At 43.2% G+C, this 12,411-nt stretch overlaps 1 protein-coding gene across 1 annotated transcript in view; it reads left to right on the forward strand.

Annotated features, from left to right (window-relative positions):
- Positions 1-12,411, forward strand: part of CFAP44 (cilia and flagella associated protein 44) — a 57,132-nt gene that overhangs the window by 24,213 nt on the left and 20,508 nt on the right. Inside the window, exons 13-18 of the mRNA XM_061453820.1 lie at positions 1,743-1,943; positions 3,168-3,278; positions 4,980-5,132; positions 7,232-7,450; positions 10,556-10,698; positions 11,550-11,820. Coding sequence (XP_061309804.1) covers positions 1,743-1,943; positions 3,168-3,278; positions 4,980-5,132; positions 7,232-7,450; positions 10,556-10,698; positions 11,550-11,820 — 1,098 coding nt within the window. The remainder of the gene's footprint in view (positions 1-1,742; positions 1,944-3,167; positions 3,279-4,979; positions 5,133-7,231; positions 7,451-10,555; positions 10,699-11,549; positions 11,821-12,411) is intronic.

Consider the following 12,411-nt stretch of genomic DNA (forward strand, 5'->3'; position numbering starts at 1 on the left):
AATTTCAGTGAAGGAAAACACAAAGTATTGCATCTGGGTAGGAATAATCCCAGGCACCAGGAGTGCCTGGAGGTCCACCAGCTGGAAATCAGTTCTGCAGAGAAGGATCCTGGGAGTCACCAAGCTAACCATGAGCCAGTGATGCACCCAAACAAATCCAACAACTTCCTGAGCTGGGGAAGGGTGTTATCATCTGCTTGAGGGAGGCGATCCTTCCTCTTCACTCAACACTGGGAAGGCACATCTGGAGTGTTTGCTCCTTCGTAAAGAGATACAGAATTAACGGAGTCAAATGCAGATCCATAAATTTGAGGTCTGTGAGTGACTCCTCTTGATCATTTACTGAGCAATGCTATCATGCACCTGTTTATTACAGAGGTGCTTTTTAAGATAAGACATCACGGTCTGATCTCCCCAGATAATGGGAAGACAGTTACCCCTAGCTCCCTTCTGAACAATAACCTTTTTTGTACCCTAAGATCGTACTTTTGCCAATTGCTCACAGAGCTTAACCATTCACTCTCATCTCTTCACACAGAAATCTTCTGCTCTCATTTGTGGTGTTTATTAATATTGACCTGTGCTATGTTTGGAGCTGGCTCAGCTTGTAAATCACTTCAAGAGACTACCATGTATGGCTAATATCAGCTAAATCTGCAAGCCCAGCTGAAACACAGGCCTATTTCTGTTAACTGTTCTCTCTCAATTCAAGCCTGTCTACACTCTTTGCAATTGGCTTACCTACAGGGTCTGTGATAAAGACTCCATAGCCTCCTCTTTCCATTTCAACTAGCTGTCCCTGTTGACAACTGCACTATACATAGGACATCCAGACCCAAGTCTGTGTCCTCACCTCTTCAAAAATTATACCCACATTCAATGCCCAGTATTATATTCAGGGTAATACAATAATTCCTTTTTTGAGTTCCACATCTGAAGTACTGTGTCCAGTTCTGGGCTCCTCAGTACAAGACAAGGAGCTACTGGAGAGGGTCCAGTGAAGGGCCACAAGGATGATCAAGGGTTTGGAGAATCTTTCTTATGAGGAGAGTCTGCAGGAGCTGGCCTGTTCAGTCTGGAGAAGACTGAGAAGGGATCTCATTAATGTATATAAGTATCTTAAAGGCAGGTGTCAGAAGGATGATGCCAAACTCTTTCAAGTGGTGTCCAGTGACAGCAGGAGGAGCAATGGCCATGAACTAAACCATGAGAAGTTTCACCTCAACATGAGGAAGAATTTATGTTGAGGGTGGCAGAGCACTGAACAGTCTGCACAGGGAGGTTGTGGAATCTACTGCTCTGGAGACATTCAAAACCCTTCTGGACACATTCCTGTGTAATCTCCTGTGGTGGCCCTACCTTGACAGGGGGATTGGACTAGTTGATCTTCAGAGGTCCCCTCAAACCCTAATGATTCTGTGACTCTGATACATATATATTTGTATATCAGTATGAATTACAGCCACATCCACTTGTTCACATTTCCAGTTTCAATGGTATGTTATCAGTAAAGGCCAAAACTAATCCAAACCAAAAAATAACTCCCAGTCCTCCAACTCTATTTACAGTAGTATATTAGAGAGAATAAACAACATTGCCCATGTATGAGACGACCTTTATGCTTTAGCAGCACTTCCGTATACGATGAGTTACAGGTTAACGCCAGAGCATGTGCCATACAGATTCTTGTTCTAAGCTTTTGGATGTAGACTGATTTTTTTTCTTCATTCTTCCACTCAAAGGTAAATCCTAAAGGAAGTCTAATTATTGTGGGGTTTGAAGATGGCGTCTTCCGCATAATTGAAGTTTATGATCCCAAAGGACTGCCCGTTACTGCAGGAACAGGGAGTGCAGAGTTAAATCTGAAAAAAGCTCTCAAACCTCATGCTGCTGCAGTTACAGCCCTGGCATATGAGCGAAATGGAGCTGTGCTTGCCACAGGGGTATGCATTAATTCTTTTGGTTATTTTTATTAGGCCACAAACATAGAGATTATTTAAAGAGATAAGGTAAAGTTTGTTTACTGACAACACTGTTACATTTCTGTTACTGTGTTGATTGCTGCTTCTAGTTCTCTGCAGTGCTGGGGGAAGTGTCTGTTCTCACATTTGTTTTCCAAAGGAAAGCAACCATGCAATCCATACAATTAATTTTGTGAGTTACCGGACTGTTTAGTGTGAATTCTGTAATCCCCTTCGAAGATGGATTTGGTTCATTTTGGAATTAGTTTAGGAGTATCTTGAAATTAGTAAAAACAAATTGGTTTGTACACCACCTTGACTGCAATCCAGCTGCTACTCAGCACTGCTTGGCCATACAACAGAATCAACCAGTTGGTTTGTCAGTGTGCCTGCTAGTCTTTGAGATGATTTCCAGTCAATGTGGTCTCTCTCTTTAAAATCTAGACTTTAGCCATGCTCAGTGCTTTTGCAATTAACATGCTCCTTGAGCTGAATGACCGTGCAGTTCACTTAATGCAGGATTTACACGGCTATGCATCATGTTGTGCACCAGTTCTGGATTCCTTGTTATCTGGGGAAATCAGCCTGTGCTGTCTTACCTGAAAAAATGGTCCTGAGCTTGAGCTTTAAAGGAGCTCCCTGGACAAGGGACAGAAAGCACATGGCTGGGGATGCCACGTGAAGCCCATGAGGGTAATTAACCATAGAACAGTTTGGGTTGGAAGGGACCTTAAAGATCATCCAATTCCAGTCCCCTGCCGTGGGCAGGGACACCTTCCACTAGATTAGGTTGATCCAAGCCCCATCTAACCTGGTCTTGAACACTTCCGGGGATGGGGCAGCAACAGCTTTTCCGAGCAGTCTGTGCCAGTGTGTCACCACCCTCATAGTGAAGAATTTTGTTCCTAATATCTCATCTAAATCTGCCCTCTTTCAGCTTAAATCCATTCCCCCTTGTCCTGTCAAGGGGGATTTAAGTGCTATGGGTGCATTCAGAGCCCTGGAGCAAGCTGGGCAGGATTTTTATTTCCTCCCTGTAATCAGAGAAATCCAATTCTAAGTTCCAAGGCATTTGTAAGTATCCCTCTCGAGCTGCAAAACATTGGAAGTATGTGTTTGTCATAAAGTGCTTGCAGTCTTCTGAATTTTTAGTCAAGCTTTGATTCAGTCATGATTGTTTTGTTTTTTTATTTTTTTTTTCCTCAGAGTAAAGACAAAACTGTTTTCTTTTTTGCTGTTGAAGATGAATACAAGCCAATTGGATTCATCTGTGTCCCGGGGCCTGTGCAGGCATTACAGTGGTCTCCACCTTCTCATGTGAGTAATGCATGTTTGTTTTCTTTCCTTCCCTACTGCATTAAAACATCATTTTGAAAAGAACTTCAAATGAAAATAGATGAAGATCCATGACCATAGCCATGTTATCTACAGACAATGCAAAAGATGCTTTGCTAACTTTGTTCTTCATGCTGCTTCAGCATGACAGATAGGTTCTGTGCAGCTATATCTAGTTTAGTCACTTTGGATTTGTTTTGGAGTTTGGATAATAAAGAGTGGAAACATATGCAAACTATAAAGTTTTGCTCAGTTTTTTTTGAGTTCCTGCCTTGAAGAAACAGGCATGTGCCTTAGCTTTTGGAAGGTCTTAGTCTTCTTTAACAAAAGAGTTCTTCATGCTTTATTGCCTGTGCCTCTTGTCTGTATTAAAACAGGCTTTTGCAAAGCTTCTGGACCACATCGAGAAAGCTTTTGGGTGCTTTTTGGAATTCACACTCTGCCTTTGAAGTGTGTCAGTGACATATTCAAGTAGATTCTTGTTAATATTTGAAAAGTTTTATAAGATTAGAGTAACATATGAAATTTTGGTTGATCCAGTATTCTTATTTTGAGGGAAGATTGTTTGTCATATTTAGATGCTGACAAAGTGGCCAGCAAGATATGAAATACAGGTGCGCAGTGGCAAAATGTAGCTATGATTTCTCATTCATGGGAACTGATAAAAACTGTTACCAGAAGAACTCCTGCTAGTATGAGCTTTGTCTTACTGCAGGAATGATAGATCTTGATCTGACAGTTGTATTTTGAGTCCTTTCATTAAGGACAAGGTACTTCTACTAACTAGAAAAAGTACCAATCCTGTCTTTGGTATGTTAGATTCTGCCTTAGTAACTTTGTCCACCAGTATCTGGTCTCCACTGCTAAATATGAACACTTATTAAACAGAGTACAAGCATCTTAGTGTTAAACTACTTTTTTTTTTCTCTTTAAAAAAACCACCTTGGTGATTAAATGCTATACATTTAATGAGTGCATTTGTAAGGCTGAGATTTTACAAACACAAGACCTATATAGTTCCTAGTTAAGGTTTCCGTAGCAACTCGTAATAGTCCCTCTTTGCATGTTTTTAGTGATAGGTCAGATAAAATAAGCCTCTCATTCTCTAGATAGATAGCTTATGAAAATTAAAACTGCAGACCTGCCTTTTAAAATCTCAAAACACTAAATAATAATTACCCTCCCCTCACACATACTTTATAACTTTGCATTTTAAAGGCCCAGCAGATACCAGCAAAGAACAAACTCAAAGCTAAATAGCATTAGGCAAGGTTTTGAGCCCAGTGTTGAACATATAAAGGTTTTATTACTACAGAAACATATGAACTTCTGAACAATGATCAACCCAAACCCTCAGTTCCTACCTTGGGTCAGATCCATTTTTAATTTAACCAAACTCCCAAAATACCATCATGTTGTTTCCAAGCTATGCAGTGTCAGAATGGTAGCTGTTTTGTACATTGCAAGGATTTCTTCAATTCCTTACCTTTGCCAAGAATACACAGCATAAAGGCAGCTCCCTGATTTCTAATGTTTATGCAAAAGCGCCCATTAAAATAAGAGCACAGCTAAAGTTAACGCCTCCTGGCTGGAGCTGGGCTTTGTGCCTCTGTATCTTCTGACTTTTTCCCATTTCTCTCAATTGCATGTATACATCTGCTCTGTACTTGTGTTTTTGTACAGGCGCAGAACACACTGCTCATCCTTTGTGAGAATGGCTTTGTTCTTCAGGTTCCTGTCCCGGTCCCTAATGAACATAATACAGCATCCACCTATCAACTAAAGAACCTGCCGATGCAGTACTTCCATTTTTATAGTATTAAATCCCGAATCAAGGTAAAGAAATCTCCTGTGATGGAATTTCATGTTCTTCATTGTGCCAGAAGACAGAACTATGCATAAACGTTTTCAGTCTCTGTATTCATCATAGGATTTTTTACTAAGCTTCTTAAAGGGGAAGGCCAGGTAGGGTCCATTTTTGGCTGAGTTTCAACATGTGAAATAAATTGTTATTTATCTATTCAAATAGAACGTACAACACACTGAGAACATGATGTGAATTTTGAATATAATTAGAAAATAACATTTGTGAAAAGGAAAAATAATACAGCAAATTAGTTCTCAAAATGTTTTCATTTGGTAATTTTCACAAGAAGTATGTTTCTTGTGCTTGATGTTAGCCCTGTATGAAATTCCTTTGAACAGTCATAAAACACACATGTGACCACATTGAGGCAAATGTGAAACATATATAATTTTTTTCAGCAATTTCTGTTTTTTTAAAATGTAATAATTTTAAAGGTGTGTGTTTTATTTCTATATGAGAACTAGCATTTTAGAAGGTCATCCCTGCTAGTGTTCCAGGTCAGGATGGATGGTGCTTTGAGGAACCTGGTCTAGTGGAAGATGTTCCTGCCCGTAGCAGGAGAGTTGGAACTGGATGATCTTTAAGGCCCCTTGCAACCCAAACCATTTTGTGATTCCATGACTCTATGTGGGACCAAAAGAAAAGAATTATGGCGGCTCTCAGCTAGTTTAATTTGTGAAATTAAAAAGCAAGCTGATGTTAAGTTCAGGAGTAGAAACCCAGTGAGCAGGCTGTCAGTCCCATGTTCAGTCCACCACAGTCCAACAGCCTCCCTCGTTCTGTTCTTAACTGTGATTTCTCTGGCTTCTCTATAAACTGCATTTAGAGGGAAAGACTTCTTGGGGATTCCCTCACAGAAAGAACCACAGAAATGATCACAAAGGTAGCATACATATATAAAGAAACAGTAAACGAATGCGCATGGAATTTTGTAGGGTTTGAGGGGGGGGGTGGGGGGGCGGTTGCTTTTTTTAATTTTTTTTTAGGGGGGTTTTGTGGTATTTTTTTTGTGTTTTTTCTTTTTCAGTCAAAAGAAAAATATTTTTGGGAAACACTATAAATTTTAAAAATAGAAAAGGCTTCTACAGGGAGAAAGAATATTAATTGGTCTCCTTTTCTTCTAAGAATAGATCAGTAATTAATAAATCACAACATGGATATTTTGGATAAAATGTAAGGAAAGCCAGGCTGGATGAGGCTTTGAGCAACCTGGTCTAGTGGAGGGTGCCCCTGCCCATGACAGGGGGGTTGGAACGAGATAATCTTTAATATCCCTTCCAACCCAAACCATTCTATAATCATATGACTCTATGAAAGATTTCTAACAGTAAGGGTGGTGAAGCACTGAAATAGTTTGCATAGGCTATAGAGTTCTCATAGCATGAAAGTTTTAGCAGATCAGTCCTAAGGTTCAGCTGATTCTGCTTTCAGGCAGAAGAATGCTCTTTTGAGATCCTTTCCAGACCTTTCTCTATGATTTTTCCATCTAATGTCTTCTTGGGAAGATCCTGTTCGAGAATGTTTGGTGTTTGTTAATGCTAAAGTAGGCATGAATGGAAAGGGGGTTTTAAAAGTTTTATACATCTGCAAATGTCTTCCCTTCATTTTTCAGAAGAACCAAAGTCTGTAACAGCTTCTTTCTTTCACTCTACATCAATGATGCTCTAGAACTTGGGAATCTGAGTTCAGCTTTCCAGTGTTTTACTGTCTTCTGGGCAGGCATAGGACAGGGCTTAGGAGTTCTGCAGAAGTAGTATGCTAGTAGTGGTTAATATTGGGAATAATCTCTTTGAGGAAATGCTGAAGTCTGCTTCTTATGCAGAATGGTTTCTGTTTCAAAGGGCCATGATTTTAAAATACTTTGGAGGAGGAAAATGGGGATGTTCCACTGGAGAATCTCATGAAATCTGGTTAATGTCTGCTTAGTTGATAGAAAACAGATTTCTCTAGATACTCAGTATATATAATGCCAGAACCAGCTTGGATTTCACCTATGAGACTCCTCTGGTCAATAGTGCATTGAGTGCCTTGTTTTTGTGTCTTTGTGTTTCTCTGCTTGTTGAAATAGCTGGAAGAAGAAATTGCACTGAGAGAGAAAAAAAAAGAGGAGAAGGAAAAAGCAAAACTTGAATGGATAAGGCAGCAACAGGAGATGGGAAACAAGATAGAAGAAGAAGCTGAAAAGGAACCCGAAGAAGAGCCATTGCCGTCTATCTACATACCAGAGGAACCCAGTCCCATCCTGTGTGGGTTTTATTCAGCACCAGGAAAATTTTGGCTTTCCTTGGTAAATCAATTTTTATTTCATGTTGGTAGGATTGCAAGATGTGGCAACCTTCTCTTCACATGTGGCTGACTTAGAAAACTGATTATTTGAAACCTGCCATTTCTAGGACATTGAATTCCCTTCATACTTAATAGATTCAGCGATCTTTATGAAGTAAACCCATAGTGTCATTCCAATTCAGATTGTTCAGTAAATTTCCTGTAGTTATGCTTCTTGGTGATGCCTGAATGGTCAAAAAGACTAAACTGTTCCCTAACAAATAGAAGGTAGAATTTTAACATATTGGTAGGCTGGCTTGTAATGCCAGTGATCACGATAGATTTTTCTCTGTGGGTAAATAGGGTCTCTAGATATTTGGAAGTAACATTTTCCAACCTATTGTAGCTCCTTAAGAAAGGAAGAATTACTCTGAAAATTGAATTTACATGATCAGTTGTTGTCCTGGGTTCAGCAGTAGCAGTCATTTTTCTCCTTCTTGGTAGCTGGTGCAGTGCAGTGTTTTGACTTTCAGCTCGGGAACAGAGCTGGTAGTGATGTTTTGGTTTGGCCAAGGACTTTGTGAGCCTCATGCTCTGCCAGGGAGAAGGGGAAGCCGGGAGGAAGCAGAGACAGGACACCTGACCCAAACTGACCAAAGAGGTATTCCATACCACAGCACGTCATGCCCAGGATGTAACTGGGAGTTAGCCGGAAGGGCTGAGAGACTGCAGGGTTGGAGGAGGTATCGGTCGGAGCTTGGTCGGGCTTGGGGGGCGAGTTATCGGTCAGCGGGTGGTGAGGTGTTGTATTCTGTTCCCTTGTTATTTCCTTTATCATTATTATCATTGGTGGTAGCAGTAGTGATTTGTGTTATACCTTAGTTACTAAACTGTTCTTATCTCAACCCGTGGGAGTTGCATTCTTTTCGATTCTCCTCTCCGTCCCTCCGGGAGTAGGGGGAGGGAAAGAAGGGGGGGGGGGTGAGTGAACGAGTTACCTGACTGGGTTTAAACTACGACAGTTCTTTTTGGCACCCAACGTGGGGCACGAAGGGTTGAGATAACAACAGATCTGACCGGATTAATAGTCACTCGTCACAATGCTGATTTATTGGCTCTCAGAGTTGTTCTTGTTGATCTCACAGCTTCAGAATGTTGTAACTTACTTAGAGCCGGTATTTGCTGTGTTAGTGTTTATCAAGTGTGGGGCCTGGGCTAAGGTTCTTGTCTCACTGTGCTTTATGGCAATGGCTTGTAATACAGGCGGGCTCCAGCAGCAGGGCGGAACGGACGTGGCCGTGGACTTGTACCTGGCTGTCCGGCTGCTCTTCACCGTCCTGGCCCTCACCCTACTCTCCATCTTCGTGAGGCTGCGGGGAGCCGAGGGGGAGCGGTCCCGGGAGCCGGCGGCAGCCGAACCGGCCCGGGAGAGCGGCCCCGGGAACCAAGCGGCGGCGGGAGCGGGGCCGGAGGCCGCGAGGGGACGGCTGCCGGTGGAGGAGGTCGGGGCGGTCGAGGAGAGGAAGGAGGCGGCTGCCGAGCAGACGGAGAAGGCGGTGGAGGAGCCGAGCCCCGCGGCCAAGCCGAGCCCGGTGCCCGAGCCCAGCCCCGCGGAGGAGCCGAGCCCCGCGGAGGAGCCCAGCCCTGCGACGGCCGAGAGCATCCCCCGGAAGCCGCCCGCCGAGCCCCAGGAGGATGCAGGAGACCACGCAGCATTTCCCAGCAAGGCAGAGGAGGAAGAGCTGGACTCAGGAAAAGAGAAGCTGGCGGTGGGAGAGCCGGCAAGCACAGCAGCTACACCAGCCCCAGTGACAAGTACAGCAGCATCGTTAGAGAGTTCTGAAGGTTTTGAATGGCCTTTGGGTACCCTTGGGACCTGCCTGCTGATTGTGATGGGGATCAGCATGTTGGCACACACACAGACTGTGTTCTACCCACAACCATTTTGTCTGATCTCGAAAGTTAAGCAGAGTCAGGTTTGGGTCTTGTCTGGGGTTAGAAAAGGATGTAGGAGGACCAGGAGATTTTCCCCAAGGCTGGACAGTCATGAGTGGCAGGGTGTGTGTGACAGTATGGGCAAGTATCTAGTCCACTGGGCCCCTCCAGTGCTTTGGAAGCGTCGGAGATGGAAGGCAGCTGTATGGAGTCCCCAGCAACAAGCTGCAGAGACTGCTGAAGGGGACAGTGAATTATTTTAAGCCTGGTGGGCCCATGGCACTTCAGGCCATCAGAGCAGAGATGCAACACAGAGATGGACTCATGATCGAGGGGTGGACCTAGCAATGGACACTATTGCCCAGATTATTCACGAGTGTGAACACTGCACACAGTCTCTCCTGCTCTGGAAGACTGTTACAAGAGATGGAGCCTGACATCATGGACCAGATGGACTCAGCAGCTTTATAGGGACTGGTCCATGCACTAAGATAAGAGTGCACTGAGATAAGAGTGATGGTATATTGAAAATGTGGGATCTGAGCATGACGTGAATGGTATGGAATAAGGGGTGGATAATGTCCTGGGTTCAGCAGTAGCAGTCATTTTTCTCCTTCTTGGTAGCTGGTGCAGTGCAGTGTTTTGACTTTCAGCTCGGGAACAGAGCTGATAGTGATGTTTTGGTTTGGCCAAGGACTTTGTGAGCCTCATGCTCTGCCAGGGAGGAGGGGAAGCCGGGAGGAAGCAGAGACAGGACACCTGACCCAAACTGACCAAAGAGGTATTCCATACCACAGCACGTCATGCCCAGGATGTAACTGGGAGTTAGCCGGAAGGGCTGAGAGACTGCAGGGTTGGAGGAGGTATCGGTCGGAGCTTGGTCGGGCTTGGGGGGCGAGTTATCGGTCAGCGGGTGGTGAGGTGCTGTATTCTCTTCCCTTGTTATTTCCTTTATCATTATTATCATTGGTGGTAGCAGTAGTGATTTGTGTTATACCTTAGTTACGAAACTGTTCTTATCTCAACCCGTGGGAGTTGCATTCTTTTCGATTCTCCTCTCCGTCCCTCCGGGAGTAGGGGGAGGGAAAGAAGGGGGGGGGGTGAGTGAACGAGTTACCTGACTGGGTTTAAACTACGACAGTTGTGCAGTGTTCTTTTGTTACCATTTCTTTGTGGTCCTTTTCTTCTTCAGGGTGGGTATGACTCAGGGTTCCTCTATCATTGTGAATTCTCACATGATGACCAAGAAGACCCTGAAGATAGGAAAGATGAACCCTTTGAAGTGATTCCTATGGAGGACACCGACAACAATCCCATCCACCAAATCTTCTTCTGGTAAAATATTGTAGTGCAACAGCTTTGTGATAAAGCTTGATGAAGTTGAACTTAGAAGGGAGGAGGGTACACTGCTTTGTCACTTTTTTAATTGTGGCTTAACTCTAGTATGCAGGAACTTTCTCTGTTTTTTCAGGCAATAAGTTTCACTTAAAATTCCTAATGGACACAGTGAGTACTGTGTCTGACAGAATAATTTAAAAAGCCCTTCAGAGATGCAAACATCCGATTTCTAAGTATTGATTAGGACTCAAACATCCTGGATTGTAGAACTCCAGGAGAACCATTAGAAGTCTCTGCAAACTGTGATCACCAGAAGAGCAATTCTTTTTTGTGGTTAGCAAAGAGAGGACAAAGTCCTCCCTTGAGGAGAACAAGGAGGTATCAGTCCATCTCTCCTGTGCAAAGAATACACTGTGAACTGTACAGATGAAAAGGCTGAACAATTTTCAGACTCCAGTGTTAAGTTGCCTGTAAGGCTAGGCATATTCTCTATCTAAGGAGGTAGGTTTAGTTCAGGCTTTAATCTACAGCTGGCTGCATTCATCACCATCTCTAGTGGATGGAGAGCAGGGGGGGAAATCTGCTTTTCTAGCTCTGAACCTGGTGTCTGCTACCCTGCCCAATTCAGGGCTGAGATCAGTTCCACGGTACCCAGCAAGTGCTGGAACATTCCAGAGCACTCAGCTGGAAAACAAATTCGTAGTTGTATCATACATACTTGAAATGATCCAAATATTTTCCTCCTAGCTTACAAACTTGGGAAAGCTATATTTACTAAGCTAGATTAGCTCTTTTCAAGTTTCATGTTTTGGGCTGTGTCCTCACTTGTTATGTTGCTTATTTGACAGTACCAGCGGAGTATGGATGTTCTGTGGGATGCAGAATGGCTCACTGCGTGCTTATTCTCTCCAAGATAAAGACATCTCAGCAGATACCCTGAAGGAATACTGGTCCTTCAGTGTACATGACAATGATTATGGTCAAATCCAGGGAATCTGTTCTAGTTATGATGATAGGTTTCTGATTACCTGCGGTGGAGATGGAAACATTTTTACTTTTGACATCTTGTCTCGAGAGGATGTTCAGAAAGAGCTAAAAGCCAAAATCCCCTCTCCTAGGGTAAGTCGATACCCTCTTTCACAGAATTAGGCCTATTTACTGTGAAAATACTCCAGATAGATAGGCAAAATGTAGTTATTTGGCATCATATATGTTTCATAGTGAAAGCTGAGGTTTCCCAGTTTAGAAGAGTACCTCTTGCAAAACATTCCCTAATAAACAGGTACTATGACTGCATTCTGCCTTCCTGATGCTTTGTGGTTTTCTCCAAATAAACATAGCATGTGTTATTCAAATGTAATATTGTACTAATCTTTTCCTACTCAAAGGTGTATTCATGCACATTCCTAGAATGAAAGAACCACAAGAGTCTGTCATACTTAATACTTGTCTTGCATTTAACTCCAATAAAGTATGTTAGGGTGGTGAAGCACTGGAATGGGTTACCCAGGGAGGCTGTGAATGCTCCATCCCTGGCAGTGTTCAAGACGAGGTTGGACGAGGCCTTGGGTGATATGATTTAGTGTAAGGTGTCCCTGCCCATGGCAGGGGGGTTGGAACTAGATGATCTTAAGGTCCTTTCCAACCCTAACTATTCTATGATTCTATGATTCTGCTCTGGCTGGGGATTCTATAAATAATCGTAGAGTC

This window comes from Pezoporus flaviventris, unplaced genomic scaffold (genome assembly GCF_033815535.1).
Source record: "Pezoporus flaviventris isolate CSIRO_AGI_PZ_B2104156 unplaced genomic scaffold, CSIRO_AGI_Pfla_v1 ptg000015l, whole genome shotgun sequence".
Taxonomy (NCBI): domain Eukaryota; kingdom Metazoa; phylum Chordata; class Aves; order Psittaciformes; family Psittacidae; genus Pezoporus; species Pezoporus flaviventris.